Here is an 18,108-nt window from a genome sequence, read left to right on the forward strand (position 1 = left end):
AGCGTTCCGGCGTGGCGTGAATAATGCAGGTCGCTGCTTTCCTGTGGCTGAAATTAGTTACCACTACGTGCTAGTACTTCAGTACTAATAACTCGTAAATACTGCTCCGATGCCACACAGACGATAAACAGGCTCTGCCAGCGGTGAAGAACAAGACCATTGGCTGCTTTCTTATTGCTTATGCTGGCCTGAGTGCCAAATGCGTTTGTGACTCTGACATATTGGCGACACTCACTTTGGTCTCATTTTGTAATAAAATGGGGCTGGGGCTCTCCCGTATTTTTTCTAAAAAAAAAAGTAAAAATAACAAGAACATTGGCTGGAACTTATCTCATCGATCTCCTCTCACCTTCCTCCTCCGCTTCCCGGAAGAGGGGGACGGAGAGAGGCTTGTGATGTCTTCGGCTCGTCGCCTGCCTCCCGCGCATGGATCGTTGACGACCGATTTACAGTCGGAGTCCCAAAATAAAAGACAAAACCGGAGTGAAGGATCAAAAACTCACTCAACGCGCATAGTTAATTAACAACCCTATCTACGTATATACAGTATGTGCATCTCTTCGATGCAGAGGCCGAGAAGCTTCCCTTTTCAAAGAAAATGTATAAACAAAGATATATGAATTACTAGAGCGAACCTGGACCTAGTTAATTAAAGAAAACTGCAGCACAATCGGCATCCCCTGCGACCTCGCCGGAGACGTACGCCACCGGCCGAAGAAGGGTTGCGGGAACAAAGCTATGGGAACAAAGGTAGGAGTGTTTTTTCTTTTCCATCGGCCGGCAAAAATAAAGAAGATAAAACTTTGGGTGAAGAGATAGGAAATAAATGGCAGCGGGAGAGAGATCGATGGTACGCCTGTTAAATAGCTCCGTGCATGCTTGGTGTTACTCCTGGTAAGAGTTTTATCTGGAATACAACTGTTGGCCTCGAGCCGTTGCCTGCGCGTAGGGTTGATGTACGAGGCAGTACGGCTCTGACGCCAGAGTCAATAGATGACCCGCATGACTGCAGGGGTAGCGGTGGGAGGTGGCGCCGGTGCAGTCTCAAGCCACTTTATGGCAGGCCGCTCATAGAACAACAGACTCCATCAACATTAATCTAATTGAAACTAGCCCACTGGGAGGTTGGGAGTGGCTATGAGAGCGGAAGCGGAGCGCAACATGCTGGGCATGGTCCTTTATGACGTTTTTTTACATTTGTACTTCATTGAGATTTACCGTTTTGGCTTATATACCGACACATTAATATATTTTTTATATTTGTTAAAATGCATTTAATCTATTTGGTTTTAATGTTTTTAATAAATCTTATAATGTGTTTTTACATTTAATATTTCCTTATGTGGATTAGGTTTGCTTTTTGGATCAAATTTGATATTTGGAACGCTCGTAAGTATGATATATTATTTAGGTTTCATGCAAATAACATTCTCGCATGATATAAAAGTACAAAATGACAAATGTGACATGTGAAGTTCTCTGGGTGCAAAAAACTCAATTAAAAAAATGGTAGTGTCTCAACAAAAAGTTGCAAGCATGTTTGTGGTGAAATAATCTTATTGCTAAATATTTTGCAGCAATCCAATGTTTTACGCAAGCATAAAACATATCATCTCAGGTTTATAAGAGTAAATATATAGTTATATGTTTTTTTGCAGAAACATCTTCATACTTACATATCAAAGAGATCAAATAGATATTTGGGTTTGCTATATCTAAATCGTTTGATTTTTAGCTCGGAGTAGTGACATAGTGTCGCTCGTGGGAAGTCAACGTTCTCTATATAAGAGCATCTCCAGCAGGTTCCTAAAACCCGTTTCCCAAAACCAGCTTTTGGGATAGGAGAGAAAATCCTTTTTAGGGAAAAAAAGACTCTTCTCTAGCGGTTCCCAATAACCAAAGGACCAAAGGACCCCACCTGTCATTGACTATCATCTTCTCCCCATGCCTTCTTCTTCCTCAGCTCACCGTCTTCCTCCTCTGCTTGCCGTCCCATCTCCCTCCTCTGCGGCCGCTCGCTTCCTGCCGCTCGCGAACCCTCGCGCCGCCGCATGCCTCCTGCCGCTCGCGTCGTCGCCTTCTTCTCGCTTCCTGCCGCTGCCGAGCCCGCTCGGCCGCCCGCGAACTAGCCGAGCCGTGCGCCCACGTGCTCCAAGCCCGCCGCGCCCGCACGTCGCAGGGCCGCCGTCGCGGGCCTCCGCATCCCGTGGATCCGATGAGGTGGAGGAGATGGCCGTCGGGACGTCGCCGGGGACCGATTCAAGCCACCAGGAGGTCCAGGAGGGAGAGGATGGAGCTCTGGAGGGTGCGTCCGAGCTTTTCGGCAGCCACGCCGGCCGAATCGACGGCGCCGGGTGGCTTTGGGGCCGCGGCAGGCGGCGTCACAGGCCAATCTCAGCAGGGGAATGGGCTCGGGGGGCCCTCCCGAGGCGCGGAGTGGTGTTTCCAGCAGCCGGCCATGGCCGGCGGCGAGTCTCGGCAACAGCTTGGTGAGAGCAGTGAAGACAGCAGTTATTTTCCCACCGGAGCTTTTCTCAGTCTAAGGAATGGACATGTGGTTACCTATATTTGGGGAAGAGGAAATAGAAAATAGGGTAGACCCTAAAATATTTAGGTATAGGGAACCATTTAGAAAAACTGCTCTTTTTTTTAACTTCCAAGGAATGATGGTTGATGAGCATGGGAGATGGAATGATGAATTACTTCGTGACCATTTCCTTCCTGCGGACGTTGAGGTGATCATGAATATTGTCACCTCTCGCTGGCAGGAGGATGATTTTTTGGCCTGGTACCCGGAGAAGTCAGGATGTTTTTCTGTAAAAAGTGCTTATCACTTGGCTGTGGAGCTGGAGTATGGTTGCCCGGCGGGTGCTTCTAGCTCCCACCCCTTCGGGGATAGACCGGACTGGAAGTTGATTTGGCAGGCTAAAGTTCCGCAAAACATGAAAATCTGTGCATGGCGGCTGCTTGTCAATAGCTTGGCGACGAAGGACAATACGAAGAGGAGACATCTTGAAAAAGGTGATCTTTGCCCTCTCCGTGCTATGTGTTCTGAGGATTCGTTTCACATGGCCATAGTTTGCCCTAGTTCCTTTTCTTTGTGGCAAGCTATGGGCGAAGCATGGGAGTTGCCTGCAGTAGAAGACATTGTCTACACGGGTCCTGAGTGCCTTTTTGATCTGTTGCGGACTGCTCTTTGCGAGACGCGTAATCGCATAATCATGCTTATCTGGCACTTATGGTAGCTCCGTAATGATGCCACGCATGGTAAACTGTTGGCTCCTGTTGAGACCTCACGGAAGTTCCTCTGTAGCTATGCAAGCTCCTTGTTTGCTATTGATCACAGTCAGGGGAAGGATATTTTGAAGGGCAAGCAAATTGTGGCGAAGGAAGGTTGGAAGTTGAAGCTGCCGCGTCAGGTGAAGCCGCTGGCCTTCTCACCATGGCCTAGACCTGCCGAAGGATGGCTGGCAATGTCTGTGGATGGTTCATTTAAAGATAGTATGGCCGGTCTGGGTGCTATTCTGTGATCCTGACGGGCATGTATTACTGTCGGCGAGGGAATTTGTGGCGCACTGCTCCGAGGTTTTAGTAGCAGAGGCGATGTCGTTGTTGTTTGGTGTTTCCCTAGCACTCCAGCATACTACACTCCCCCTCATCGTTCACTCAGATTGTGATGTCCTTGTACAGGCAGTTCACAGCAACAAGATGGAGAGATCCAGCATCGGTTTTTTGCTTCGGGAGATAGTCCAGTTGATCCGTGGAGATCGTGAGCTTATACTCAAGAAAATTGATCGTCATCACAACAAGGTTGCAGATTTACTAGCAATTTCTTCTAGGGACATTCGGGTGTCTGATGTTCTGTTTAATCAGCCCCATCCGTGTATCGTAACAAGTTTAGCTACCGATTGTAACCTTGTTCTTTGAGTAATAAAGCTCCATTTTCCCCGGAAAAAAAGAAAGAAATGATGGTTTTTCGAGAACCTAAAACGTGGCAATCTGTTTAGCATCGACAGGTCAACTAAAACGACAGTTTTTTACACGGTTACTTGTTGCCGTGCAATGAAATTCGTTTGTTTAGTAATTTCAGTTGTCACCCGATCATAATACATGCATGCTGTTAATGTTAGCAGGCCAAGGCGCCAAGCTGCGCGGGGATCGGGCTTTATAGCTTCCCGTTCTAGCGGGCCAACTGCTGCTTGTCAGGCGGATTGGGCCGTTTCTTACTGAGGGCTCTTGGTCTGGTGCAGAAAAAAATAACATCGTCGCAAGGTTGTCTGGCCCGCTAACTAAGGCTCCTGCTTGCAGACTAGGCCGTTCGCGAACGCCCGATGATTTGAGCCCATGTGACGTTTTCGCGAGTCAACAGCGGATGACCATGAGTTCTAATTTTGAAGTCAGGTTTTGCGGCCTGCGGGGAGCTGGCCAGCTAGCAGGCCGATTTCAGCTCGCCGACGTGGCTTGAATAATGCGGGTCGTGGTTTCCCGTGGCTGAATTAGTTACTACTCCAGTACGTACTAGCACTAACTTGTAAATACTGTTCCGATGCCACAGAAACGATAAACGGGCACTGCCAGCCACAGCCAGTGAACGAGACCATTTTGGCTGGACCCCCGACGTTAATTTTGCCGTGCCTATACTGTAACATCACCACCACCGCTACTGGGTACTGGAGTAGTATCATATCGATCCACAGGTGACAGGCACGAGTTCCAAGTTTCCAACCAAACCAGCCTGGCAGCTGAGAACGCACGTATGGCGCTTCCCCTATTTGTTCATTCCCGCCCGCAAACCACGAACCGCGACAAACGCCGTGGTTTACGTGGGAGCAAGCAGAAATGCAGAATCGCAAAAGGGAGAAACAAAACCAGCCCCCACGTCACGTCACAGGCGGCCCGCACGGTCTACGCGGCAGCCCGTCCGGGCGCACCCGACGCCATTACCCTGATACGTGTCCACTGTCCTCACTCCCCATCCCCTCCTGAGATCATCGGCTCCATCCTCCTGATCTTCTTGCCCTCTCGTCCCTATCCTTTCCTTTCCTCGCCGCGCCGCTACCTGCTGCTGCGTGCCTCGGAACGCGCACCGCGCGGTGCATGCATGCCCGCCGCGCCGCATCCCTCCAAACCCTTCCCGTTCGAACCACCCCCCTTCCCCTCCCTATATATGCAGCCCCCGACACCACAAACACTCACTCAATCAATCACTCACTCACAGAAACACTCATCAGCACAGGCCAAGCAACCAGTAGCACTGTAGTAGTGATCTCTTCTAGCCAGTCTCGAACCGTCAGAATCGCAGATGGCTCGACTGAGCGGCTCTTCGGGCGCACACGCGCTGCTGCTGCTGTTGGTAGTCCTGCTCGCGACCTGCGCGGCGCCGTCTGCGTCTGCCGCGCGCGCCGAACCGAGCGGCCAATATCTCTGGGGCGACGGCGGCGGCAGGGAGAGGAAGGTGGGGGCGAGGACGGAGGTGAGGGACGTGGAGGGGAACCGGGAGGTGCAGGAGCTGGGGCGGTACTCCGTGGACGAGCACAACCGGCGCCGGGAGGACGACGGGCGGCTGGAGTTCGGCAGGGTCGTGTCCGCGCAGCGCCAGGTCGTGTCCGGGCTCAAGTACTACCTCCGCGTCGCCGCCGCCGAGCTCCCCCAGCAGCAGCAGGAGGAGGGAATCAACAACAACAACAAAGCCGTTGAAGGGGAGCGCGTGTTCGACGCCGTCGTCGTCGTCAAGCCCTGGCTCGACTCGCGCGCGCTGCTCAGGTTCGCGCCGGCGCACGCCGAGTGAACGGTGCTCCAAAATCCAAATGGGTATGGCGAATGAATAAAGAGTGTTACTCGGTAGTAGCAGTCTAGCAGAGATCGCCCGGGGGAGGCTGCAGTGCAGTCTGTTGCGGCGATCGATCGGCGTTTTTGAAGGCTTTTTCTTTTTCTGGTATAAGGAGGTCTCGATGAGACGATGAGTGTGTCAGAGTAAATGTACTGCTGCTGTTCTTCTTCAATGAACGAAAAATATACTGTCCTACTACTGTTCTGCTTCGTCTTGATGGGCGCGTAGCTTGGTCTGTCCTTGAGCAGATGAGCTCCAGTTTTCTTTGAATCGATCTTCGTGAGTTGATCTACGAGAATTGTTTCGAACGAGTGAACTGACGCAACACGTGAGCCAGCCTACATGGACCCAGAAAATTAAGCGTCGGCATCACGTTTCCTTTCATTTGCCATTCCACTTTCCACCTCGCTTTTCCTGCCGACACGTCTTTACTTGCACCGTTGCACGTAGTACTCCTACACGCCATGCATGGCCCGTGAGCTCGTCGTCGGTTGACTGAAGGGTTTGGATGCAACCGAAAAGATGAAACTTTTTCTACAGCCACTTATTTATAGCAGACGAAAAGGTACTAGCAGCCCTCACCGTAGCGCGGGAAGCTTTGCGCATGATTGTCGGCGGGAGGACACTCGTCGAGAACGTGCAGGCCGAAACAGGGATGGGATGTGCAACGTGCACCAGCTCGGGCTCTTCTGCGCGCGGCTTCGGCCAGCACTAGGCACTACCGCCCCAGCCGGCAGCCGGTCTCCGGAGTCCATCTGGCATGTGCATGTGATCCTTCAGGGTGTGTCACAGTCAATTTAAATGCCCTCCGTGCCGTATCCAAGTGCTGTAAGTTCTCAACGTGTCGATCAACTTGCTTCTGTTGTAAAATCTAAACTTTAACATGCGCCTTTACCTTTCGGTTTTACAAGTTCAGTAAAACTTACGAGCTTGACGTTTATTTAATTAGTTGTTTCAATCCATAGGCATAACTCAACCTCTACCTCTTAGTTTAGGGGCCTGTATTTATGTGAGGAAAGCTCACTAATGACCAAAGAATAAGGTTAGCGAAGATGGTCCCGTTAGTTCCGTAGATCATGACCCTAAAGAGCACAATTGCTCAAACTGTCATTGGCCTCGATAGTTATCTTTTTTAGGGAAGGCCTCGATAGTTAGAAACAGCATCTATGAAGATTCATTGATGTATTCTGCTGCCGCGGGTTTTTGGCATGAGGATTGATGGTTCAGTTATTCCAGCACTTACTAATTATATTAGGTTCCTTTGTGATACTCATGACGGGTAGAAGTGAACACCACCGTTCTTCGTCCTATCGGAAGCACTGCATCCCACTTTGCCACGGCGCCCTTCTGCCTGGCTGCATGTCCATATATCTTCGAAACGGCAAAGACACTCAAAATCCTACTAGTAGCGGAGACACTCAAAATCCGAAACTGGCAAAAACCAGTTTCGGACAACTGAGAATGAACAACCTGCAAACAAGTTAGAGCCTGCAGAAGAGGGAGAGTTTCAAGGGCAGAGGCAGAAGAGCCACGCGGCTACCATCCAATGCTGAACAAAACAAATTCCCACAGAAAGCTGATGCACGCTGACAAGCATCAGGACGTCCTCGGTGCTCCAGCTCGAGCAACGAGAAATCTGCATATCTAGTTCAAAAGTTAGTAGCCGAATAAGAGAAATCAACAGCAGCGAAAATTGCACCCGATTTCAGGGCCCAGAATCCACGATAGCAGACCAGATCACACGTCTCCACACAGGCTGCATAAGAGAAGACACACGATTCTGCATGCTGTTTGACTGTAGATAATGTCTAGAAACGTCCAACGCTCAGCTCAAAACATTATTCCGAACTCAGGAAGTCACACTTTGGTTCACAAAAGGCTAGGATCCACTAGGAGTGCAGCCAGCTGGTGCATGTTTGTTTTGTAAAAAACACTACCAGTATTGTTTGATCTCCAAGATTTTTCACATGGACATGTTTTGTCAGTTTACTCCTTAAGAAGGTGAATAGATGCAGGTGTTACCTCTTGCAGGTCCAGTTCCTTTTAACCAGTCCTTTTACTCCAGTTTAACTTATGTTGACATACTTACCTCATGTAATATTAACATCGCCTGCTAACTCCTGCTAAGGGGAATTGACTATTTGAGTATTATCTTCAAGCACTTTGAAGTGTTGAGGATGCCTACCCAAGCAATACAGGTGCCACATTTTCAGATATGCCCTATCCAGATTCTTTACCTGCCATTTTTGCATACAAAAGTAAAAAGGCTGACCTTGAGAGCAGATAGAGATAGGGAGTTCAAACAAGATCGACAAAGTTACCCATCGAGATGTATCAAACAAAGGACAGGTCATTCGAACAGCCTTGAGCTTGTTAGTAAGAGCTTGAAGTTTTGATGGATTTTTGGCTAGAAAGACCGCCCTTTCCTCGTATTCTTTCAGGCTGGAATAGTAGCACATCTAATTAAAAAAGGAGTTTGACCGTAAGGGAAAAACAGTGGAGCTTGGTTGAGAAGATTAACCTGCTGACTATCATCTCTTCCCCAATTCCAGTAGCTCGACAGAGCGAGCCCGCCACCCTGGTCGCCATTTTCTCTAGTGGAAGAGTAATCATTGGGAGGCCAGCCCATAATATGTCTGTACCAGTAGTGTGGCCATTACACAGAGGGCTGCTCATTTAACATAATTGAAAAGGTAAGAGCATTGCAGAGAACAGAAAACCAAGAATAATAATGGAGGGTGCAAGATTACGTGTCAAGAAATAGATCTGCCAAAGCACTCCGTCTGATATGCTCACTTTTGGCAGCAACATCCGTGAATATGATTTGGTCTGCTCTTACTCCTTTTGAGATTGCATCTGCCAAAAGATATGTAAGTTAGAAAACACACAGAATGAAAGACAGGAAAGAAAGGAAATGAGATTTACATGCACGCAATCTCATCTCTCCAGCTGGTGGAAATCTCAATAGCCACAATGCACTGTTTGGTACACGCTTGACAATATTGCACCTAATAAAAAAAAAGTAAAAACAGTCAGCTATTTATACTTCTAATAATCTTGTTCGGCATTTTAGTTACACAAGCATGTACATAGTCATATATTTCAGCTCCAAAAAAGTCCAACTAGCAACATCAAGACAGTAATGCATGTACCAGGTGCCGAATATATCTGGGTCCATCTTGTATAACTGATTGAAGCATGCAAAAATAAATTTGTCCTCTGGCAGACCATAGTCAGCTCGCTTGTGTGGGCAAACTTGATCAAGAGCGTCTTGATTTTTCTAGGACAAAGAATGATTAGACATTATGAGTACAGACACGAATAAAGAAACATCTTACTCCTAAATATAATTAATTATTTTTTTACGGTTCGATTCTCCAAATGTATAAAGCTCTAGTCAAATGAACAATTTTGCTCAAATTTATTCCTTGGTCCAAAACAAAGCCTTATATATTTAATTAATAGGTGAACCAAAAGGACCCCACATGTCAACGAGCGTCACGGGACCATAAAAATTTAGTCAGAAGTGTCAAAATGGGGTTAAAACTGAAAGTCGAACAACAGAGATAGACACACAGAAATCGCAAAACGAATTCGAGAGTAAAGTTCATGATAACATATTTGTGCATACCTTCTTGTAGTCATTCACAAAGTAACAGTGGGGAAGGTGCACAAGCTTTTCTGAGTATATATGCGAAAACTTCAGTGGAGAGACAAACTGTCACAACAATAAGTGACTAATTAATGTGAAGTTGGAGCAAGGAACTATTGAATAACACAGGGCCAGAAACTTAAATATTTCACCTCATCAGTAACCAAATAATCAATATAACTCGCACCAGTGGTCCCAGGAAATCCCATGTAAGAAACCTGGATTGGGGCTGGTTGCATAGCGAAAATTTCATTTCGTGCACCCTGAAGCAACATGCAATTTCATTGTAACAACAGAAGCAGCATTCAAGAAAATAAAAAAAATTGGCACATAACTTGAGAGTTGAGACAACATTGCACAACCATATTACACAGCTTTAATCTTGCGTGGGTGAAAATATGTTAACACACCAAATTAACAGCAAAAATCCCAAAACATTCAGATTAAGGTTTATAGTTGTAATCTTTTTCCTACGGTAAAACAATTGCAGGATTGTGGACATGTGGCTTGGGGTCAGAAACTAAAGTAAATACAACAGCCAGGACGTCATTCACAGTAAAATTGTGTAGAACACAATTCCGCAGACAAGCAGAGAATATTTAAAGAGAAATACAGAAGAAAAGAAGTATTGTATTGTTATTACCTTAAAATACAGATTAAATAGAGAGAAAAAAAGAAAGGGGGATGGGCATGGGGGTGCAAAATTACATGACTTCAAGTAAATGCATGGAAAAGTAACCAGTGATTATACAGAATACCTTCGTGTAGCCATTAAGATTTATAAGGATCTGTATCTTATCTTCATTGATAACTTTAGCAATCATATCAGACGACATCGTTGACACATCAATGAAATGCTCTGCTTCAGATTGAATACGCTGCCTCCATTCTGTACCATCATCTTTGCTCAAGGCATAACAGAAAACCTGCAGGAAGATTTACGGAAAAAAAATTGCCCTCTTCAACATAATTATGTGCTTTTCACATGTATAAAAATAAATACCACTATAAATTACAGGACAGCGAATGAACTAACCTCTATAGTGTCTTGGTCGTGCATTCCAAATACAGAGCCCATAAGGTGAGACAGAGGATGATTGCCAAAGTCGCTACTAACATATCTAAAACCAAATGGACAATCCAAATTTGGTGAGAATACAAAATTCAGGACAATGTGTAGAAATAAACCATATCACATACCCAATTCGAAGTCGTGAAGTTCTATCGCCTGTGTTAACAGGAACACCAGAGGGGTGCATGAACTTAGGAAGCCCAAAACGTGATGCAACCATGGAGTAATGAGCTGCATACTTTTTACTGAAAGGAAAACACATTAACACCATGGTATCGATAATATCGTCTACCTAGTAAACACACAGCACTATAAGTCATGAAAAGAAGGCTTCACCTGATTTCTAGTGCAAGAGTTGGATCAAGCGGGTAAGCTATAGCATGGAACGGTTGTACACTTGGGAGAAGGGAGTTCTAGAACAATAGCAAAAATAAGAGCAATGCTTATTAAAAAAAAAACCCTTTAAGAACAGGTAAAACAACAGGTGCATGAAAGACTCATGCCTTTATATGCCGTCTGATGATCCCCTCTACCTCTATGAACTTCTCCTCCCGATCATCCCAGTCACAAACACACTGCAAGCAAGTGAGTCAAACAAAGCAATGTACCTGAACTAAGCTTTGGTGTGAATAAGTTGGTCAAACAAAAAGAAAACATATGAGCTTTATAATCTCCACACACCTGTCGAGTGTGCAAGAGATTACAAGTAGCTTCTGGAAAATCTCCACGACATTGCAAGGCATGCCTGTAACTGACAATTGCTGCCTCCAATAGCCCCCTGCAAATAATGAGATAAAATGTTAACATACATGCATCTATACTCAGCTGTCCTACTAGAAGCACATTTATGTTGCCATAAAATTTGGTAGTTACGTGTCTTTATAAGCAGATGCCAAATTTGCATGAGCTTCAGCCATTGCTGGTCTGATTGCGATAGCCCGGAAATAGTCTTGAATTGCTTCACTAACTCTGCCTGTTTCTTTCAACGTGTTGCCTCTATTGACAAGGCAGTCAGCGGCCGTAGGATCAATGCGGAGCACTTCATTATAACATGTTAAGGCACGGTCATACTCTCCCTATTTCAGTAATGAGGAAACATATTTGTCATTTCTAGCAAAAAGGTATATATGGTTAACAATGAAGGTTAAAACAATATATCCAAAAAAAAGTTGATTGGCAGGATCAAGCCTGTCCTTTGTTACAAGTACCTGCTGTTTGTAAATTATTGCTAAATTGTTGTACGGTGCAGACAGTCCAGTTGTAACTGTAAGTGTTGCCATGTAAAGTGAAGCCGCTACGTCCATCATGTTCCTGCAAGTACTTCAGAATTACAACTCTTGCACAATCTAAACAAGTAATAAACACATCCTAATAATACTAACCTCTCCATATAAACATTTCCAAGGTTTGTCAAAGCTTGAGGGTGACTAGGTTGAAGAGCAAGGCATTTCTGCAAACATCAAAAGGCAAATAAAAACAATGTTTATACTAGGATTACAAAAAATATTTGGAATTTCAGTGACAATATTAAGCAGGTCGGTCATAACCTCATAGCAACCAATCGCCTCATCACTCTTTCCAGCATCTTTTAGAGCATTTCCCTTCCAGTCGAAAATATACCATCTCAGATATCTTATTTTATTAGCAAAAGGAACCAAGATTTACCAGCACAGAAGAATGCAACACCAACCAGATTATTGTATGCTTCAACATAAGATGAATTGCAATTGATGGCTTGTCTATAACTTCGGATGGCAAGATCCAATTGGCCTTGTTCATAGTAGGTGTTAGCAAGAGTGCCTGAAAATAAACAACCAATCCACATGTTTATGAGACAACCATGACTCAATCTTTAAATAATATATCCACTTTTTACAAGTATACTTTTAATGCAGCAAGAAATATACCTAAACTAACTAATTCAACAGCCATACGTGCTCAATGGAAATAAATTATCATCAAACACATGATTGTGCTTCTCCCAGGAGTCAGCTTTCTGATGGTCATCACGGTTTCACCCATTTTTCCATATTCTACATAAACATAAATCTACACTCACCATAAGCTATATCATTGTCTGGACTTGCCCGAACTGCATTCTGATAGCAGACAATTGCATCCTGGTGCATCCCAACCGCCTTAAAAGCAACAATTCCTCCAAAGATATCAGAAAGATATTTCTAGAATAAAACCAGCATTTCTGATCAACTGAAAATACCTTGTAAAGATTGCCTAAGTTTAGGTGTGCATCATAAAATGATGGCTTGTATTTGATTGCTTCCTGATGATGTAGCAAATACTAAAGAATTAGAATGTAGTGCACCGATAGTTTGTACCCACAATTATATAAGAATATACAACAAATGAGCATTAGTGAAAAATGAAGTATGGTAGAATGGTGAAGAAACCCTGATATATAAATGCGTTACAAGCTTTCCTTAATGTAGTTATAAATTATACTCATGACTAATAAGCTCTAGAGACAAGCTATGCTCATGGTGTAGTTATGGCAGGAAGCAGTATCAAGTCAATGCATATAACACAGACCTTATAGTAGAGAACTGCCTTACTGGGATCCCCCCATTGCATGAAAAGTCCAGCAATGTAGTACCATGCATTTGCAGAACTAGGTTCTACACTTAGAGCATTCACATAGCAGTTGTATGCCTGCACAAATCATAAGTTTACTATCAACATCCAAATAAGGCATGCCACTGCCACCGATAAATAAACTGTCTCAATGGTGCTTGTCACTCATCAGGCATCATATGAACGAATCAAAGCCCTTAATTCAACATAACATGCATGAATTTTTCATTTAAAGCTAAATTTGAGGAGATGATCAGCAATTTCAGGGCTCTATCTACGTCAGTTCAACTAAAGTCTGATTAGTTAACAGTTTGACACTGTGAAGGGGTGGATCGCCTAGCCTTCCGTTGCCTTACCGCTTTGAAAGCCATGGTTGACAGTCACAAGTGGTGCAGATACCATGTCATTTTAAATGACCGCTTAACAAAATGAAAGGATATATTGAATATATATCAAAATAATTGCCATTTAATGAGAAAATTGTCGCGGCAACTTTGAGCCCCATAAGGCCCTGTTGCAAGAGGGGGGGGGGGGTCAGTATTTAAATCATTTTTTATAAGAACAAACCTGATAGATCGCTCTTCATGAAGACAGATTGCTGAACAATATCAGGGACGAAAAGTAAAGCAAATCAATTTTGTTGGATAGCTACTACTTACATCACTATACAATCCTTGCGCCTTCAACACGTCACCGAGGTTGCAATATGCGTCAACCTAAATTTGATACGGAATCGATTAAGAGTTATACAATACATGGACAACACTCGAAACAAAGTAAATGTCAATTACCAGACGAGGATTCAGTGCAATAGCCTGATGGTAGCACCCTACTGCCTTGCTGAGATTCCCTTTTCGAGTATAAGCGTTCGCCAAGTTTGCCCATGCATCAGCGAAGGTGGGTCGGAGCTGTAAAGTTGGAATAAACTTATCCTAATGCGAAAAAGGGGGAAACAGATTCTGTGCATGCCTTTAGGTAAAAACAGACAGAATGAAAATCTAAACTAGAAAGTATTTGCATCTTCCTATTTTGAACCAAAAGATGAATCCTGAGTAGCTTGTTCGTCGAGAATAGTTAACTAACACAATGTTTGGAATGTGCATGAAACAATTTAACATCTCAAGAGTTGTGTCACAGAGCACAATACACAAGACGGACATAATCACAACAAGAATAGCAAAGATTGCCACTCATTGGTAAGGTAGGGCCATTTGTATTACGTAATCAAAAGGGATGCGCTAGCACATATGGAAACAAGGGGGTCAGACTTTTTCAGTTTGTTCACATATCACAAAGCTTAATAACACACACATACACGGTCAGCCACACCAGCTTGATCCACTAACCAGGCTCTGCTAGCTACACACACACATTCTGCACGAGCACAACTTCTCAATGGACACACAACTCGGCAGCACGGATGCATGCATTCATCAGTTGTGTTAGCATCATTTGACAGCCACTCTCAAGGATTATAACTCAGCTCTCCTGCATGTATGCCTTAACTAACTCCAAATATGTAGAGCTAGCCTCTGCGGTGGCAGGGATCTCGATGGCGAACTCGGTGTACCACAGCAGGGGGAGCATGGCAGAGACGCCGGCCATGGCGTTGGAGATCTACTGGGTGCAGCTTAGTAGGGCGAGTCAGGGGCATGGCACACTGCCGTTGCCAGGTCCTGACATGTGAGATTGGCTTTCAAAACACGCGCAAATGTTATATGGGGTAAAATGTGAAAAGTTTTGCGCTAAATGGGATAAGCTAGAGGAAAACCCACTAAATAGAGTAATTGCTGTTCACTTTGTAAAAGTAAGGGGTAAAAAAAGAAATTACTAAAAAGGAGAAAAAAAGGAAGCTCAATTGAGCTTGGAATGGGAATGGGAGAGGGATCATACTCCCTCCGTCCCATAATAAGGGATTCAAAATTGTCCAAATATTGATGTATCTATGCTTATAAATTGTTGTCGAAATATTACATGTATCTAGATGCTTTTTAAGAATAGATACATCCATATTTTGGCAAACTTGAGACAAGAATTTAGGATCGGAGGGAGTAGTTGATATGAGAACGCAAGCCCAAAATAGTGACTGTTCACATATCAGCTTAGAGCGAGCATTTTATTTATCTGTGTATGCTGTTTGTGCTCTTGTTTCCTAAACGAGACTGGACATGTTTTACTTCCATAGTTTCACCGGTCAACTCCTTGGGCACCAAATATAGTGATGCCAAATTGCTAATCCTTACATGTGAATCATTATTCATTCCTAGTCTCCTAGACAGTGCGCAAGACTCGTGTGCTTGGAGAAGAGGCTGGATTGCCAAGCCTGACGTTATCCGCCTCTGATTCACATAATAACCCTTCTGGTCATCAGATTGCCTTAGCCACATGGATGGATTAAAGCTGTGTCACTTTGGAGTAGTCGGGAGTGACTACCGCAGTGTAGTCTTTAGCCTCACATTAGATTAAATATTCATGCATTTTCAGCAGAAAGCGTCAAATCGCTTCTCTATAAACCCATCCAACACATCTAAGATTCACATATTTGAATTTTCAAAGCAGGAACACTGCACCCCATGTCATATTCAGCCCTCAGATGGTGAATTTACCTTAGTTGCATGGTCATATAACTGGATGGCACAATCAATATCGCCTTTCTCCTGCACGAGACAGTAGAATTCAAATCACATTAAACCAGGCAGACAACAACTCCACCAAATACAACCAACAACTCTCGACAGAAAACCGTCTCACCCTCCATGCATTCGCCATGTTATTGACGCATTCGGGGAAATTTGGTTGGATTTGAACGGCCTCGCTATTCCTCACGATGCACATGTCGAACTCTCGCAGCTGAATTAAACCCAGAAAAACATCAACACAGCACCCATCAGGCCATCACACATAATAACTTGAGGCTGGATTTCGCGGCGAACCTGGTAATAGACAGCCCCGAGCAGCAGGAGATTCTCCAACCGCCTAGGATTCACCATGTACACGGCATTACAGTGCTCCAGCGCCGCCCTGTAATCCCCTGCGTTGTAACTCTGCTGCGCGATCCCGAGGTGCGCGTCCTCGTCAACTGAACCAGACCCCCCAAAAAAAATCGAAACAATTCACAACTCTGCAACAAAACTCTAGGTATTATTGAATTACGTATCAGAGAGACAATGGAGATGGGTTTGGGAGCAACCTGAACCTTCCAGGGGATTCTGGGGCAGGGAGTTGATCGCCGCACCGAGGTGTTGCCGCAGCCACGGAGTGGGATGATCAGGGTGCGGGTGTATCCCACGCTGTTCGGCCCCGGCGGCGGCGACGCCCCCGCCGCGAACGGAGAGCATCGCGTGAGGACGGGGGGTTCTACGAAGGCCAAACCCTAACCCCAGCAGCGCCGCGCGGATTCGAGCTCTCGCGTATGAGTGTTCGGCGACGGAGCGGCGCGTTTCGTTTGGTTTCTGAAAGTGGAAGCGTGTTAACGCGTCGCGTCCGAGGTGACAAATAGTCATCGACCCTGCGCGCAGCTGGTTCTACGGAGTACGGACGCCCAGTGGGCGATTTCAAGCCGTCGGATTAGATTTCGGGTCGACCACCGATGTCACCCGTCACCGTATATGTGTTGGGCCATGGTGTCCAAAATTTAGCCATATGCTACATGTAGTATGATCGGCCTCCAATCCTCCAATAATAATACTCCGTTGGTTTCAAATTTCTTCGTATGTAATCATTTCCACACAAAATACAGTAGGTTACGAGAAAAAAAGAAGTTATTTGGCTTTTTTTTACAACAGTCGTTCAATCCCCCATCGCCTCCACCTAATTTGACTCAGCAGTAGGGTGGAGGCATTAAAATTGTTTCTCTAGAGTGAACTGAACCTAGTTCAGATGGTTTGGTTCTTTGTGTGGAACCTGCGCATCTAGGTTCAAGTATTAGACTTGACATGGGTGTCACATTTCTCTGGATTATTCCAGAATTTAACCGGCGATATTCTTTCAGTGTTAGGTGATGTACCCGTCAACAGCAAGACGCCTGTCAAGAGCTGCCGACCCAGTCTTTCGGAGGTGCTCATAGGGGTAGAGTGTGCGTATGTGTGTTCATACAGGTGAGTGTACGCGCGTGTTGTGAGCATCTGCATTTGTACCGTGTTTATAAAAAAAATTGCTTCTCTAGAGAAAATAAAACAACTGTGAATTATGCTTCAGAAGTCGAAATGTGAAGTATGGATGTCTTGAAAAAAAACTTGTATGTGCAACATGTACAGACAGTACTACGACAACCTGTGGTTGTCGTATAACCCATTTTGACTTGACTTGGCTTTTCCCTTGTGCCCTACACTAGCCAAGAGCGACTAATGTACAAACTACTTCCCTTAATCTCTTTTGACCTAATTATAGTAGACGGGTAACAAAGAGGTGTACTTAAATTAGAAAAAATAAGCAATTGACATTATATTTCACAAAAGGCATGTTGCGAGGGCCGTGGAAGGTTTACATGGCATGTTGTGATGAATTTTAGCTTCATCATTTTTGCCATCCTGCCCACCCCCACATCGAAACCTATCATAATCTCGTTATTAAGTCTCTGTCTCCCTTAACATTCATTACTGACAAACTTCATGAGTGTCATGATATCCGTCCCCAATCTTCTTGTTAATTTTGAACCAGAGGCAAAAACCTTTTTATCCATTAATTGAGAGAAGAGAGAAACTCGGTTGTTAACCCACGCAAAAGATAACCGCCAACCTGTGGCGAGTCTTTCGCTCCGACTGTAACTCGGACTCGTAGTGCTTCCGAAATAATCCTGGATGCTACGGATCCCTTCCTTTGAGTCAATATAAATAGTGACAACATGCCTATAAACTATCGTTCGGAACATAACAGCACATGTATATGACAATACTGGCTGACGTAGCTACGAACACATACGAGGAAATAAAAAGTGGGAAAGAATCAAAACCATCTGGATTTGTT

At 44.8% G+C, this 18,108-nt stretch overlaps 2 protein-coding genes across 4 annotated transcripts; one reads left to right on the forward strand and one right to left on the reverse strand.

Moving 5' to 3' along the window:
- Positions 1–4,985: 4,985 nt before the first annotated feature.
- On the forward strand, positions 4,986–6,029 carry LOC100838370 (cysteine proteinase inhibitor 4). Its single transcript, XM_003564865.4, has one exon. It carries the CDS (start codon positions 5,303–5,305, stop codon positions 5,786–5,788), a length of 486 nt encoding a protein of 161 aa, XP_003564913.1. The 5' UTR covers positions 4,986–5,302; the 3' UTR covers positions 5,789–6,029.
- A 949-nt stretch (positions 6,030–6,978) lies between these two features.
- LOC100842542 (probable UDP-N-acetylglucosamine--peptide N-acetylglucosaminyltransferase SEC) lies at positions 6,979–16,596 on the reverse strand. Of its 3 annotated transcripts, none has more exons than XM_014898215.2 (28): positions 16,340–16,596; positions 16,077–16,222; positions 15,895–15,993; positions 15,750–15,800; positions 13,935–14,051; positions 13,803–13,859; positions 13,102–13,221; positions 12,773–12,835; positions 12,614–12,692; positions 12,245–12,354; positions 12,102–12,155; positions 11,937–12,004; positions 11,763–11,865; positions 11,428–11,630; positions 11,236–11,332; positions 11,058–11,129; positions 10,891–10,967; positions 10,683–10,799; positions 10,519–10,603; positions 10,241–10,408; positions 9,635–9,745; positions 9,462–9,548; positions 8,983–9,110; positions 8,756–8,838; positions 8,581–8,686; positions 8,352–8,498; positions 8,152–8,272; positions 6,979–8,067 (listed from the first exon to the last, which is right to left on the reverse strand). In XM_014898215.2, exons 1-28 carry the CDS (start codon positions 16,479–16,481, stop codon positions 7,954–7,956), a joined length of 2,925 nt encoding a protein of 974 aa, XP_014753701.1. In that variant the 5' UTR covers positions 16,482–16,596; the 3' UTR covers positions 6,979–7,953. The 3 variants fall into 3 exon arrangements, with proteins under 3 accessions (XP_014753701.1, XP_010233580.1, XP_014753702.1); XM_010235278.3 differs by having other exon boundaries at positions 16,334–16,596; XM_014898216.2 differs by having other exon boundaries at positions 16,077–16,264; positions 16,334–16,447.
- Positions 16,597–18,108: the final 1,512 nt, after the last annotated feature.

Source organism: Brachypodium distachyon, chromosome 2, assembly GCF_000005505.3.
Source record: "Brachypodium distachyon strain Bd21 chromosome 2, Brachypodium_distachyon_v3.0, whole genome shotgun sequence".
Lineage (NCBI taxonomy): Eukaryota > Viridiplantae > Streptophyta > Magnoliopsida > Poales > Poaceae > Brachypodium > Brachypodium distachyon.

Excerpts from the sequence above, each read along its gene's own strand:
- LOC100842542 (XM_010235278.3), bottom strand. The coding sequence starts at position 16,481 with ATGCTCTCCGTTCGCGGCGGGGGCGTCGCCGCCGCCGGGGCCGAACAG. Across the intron at positions 10,604-10,682 it reads ACTTCACGACTTCGAATTGG|ATATGTTAGTAGCGACTTTG; the intron begins GTATGTGATATG and ends ATTTGGTTTTAG. Across the intron at positions 8,273-8,351 it reads GAAGAGATGATAGTCAGCAG|CCTGAAAGAATACGAGGAAA; the intron begins GTTAATCTTCTC and ends CTACTATTCCAG.
- LOC100838370 (XM_003564865.4), top strand. The coding sequence starts at position 5,303 with ATGGCTCGACTGAGCGGCTCTTCGGGCGCACACGCGCTGCTGCTGCTG.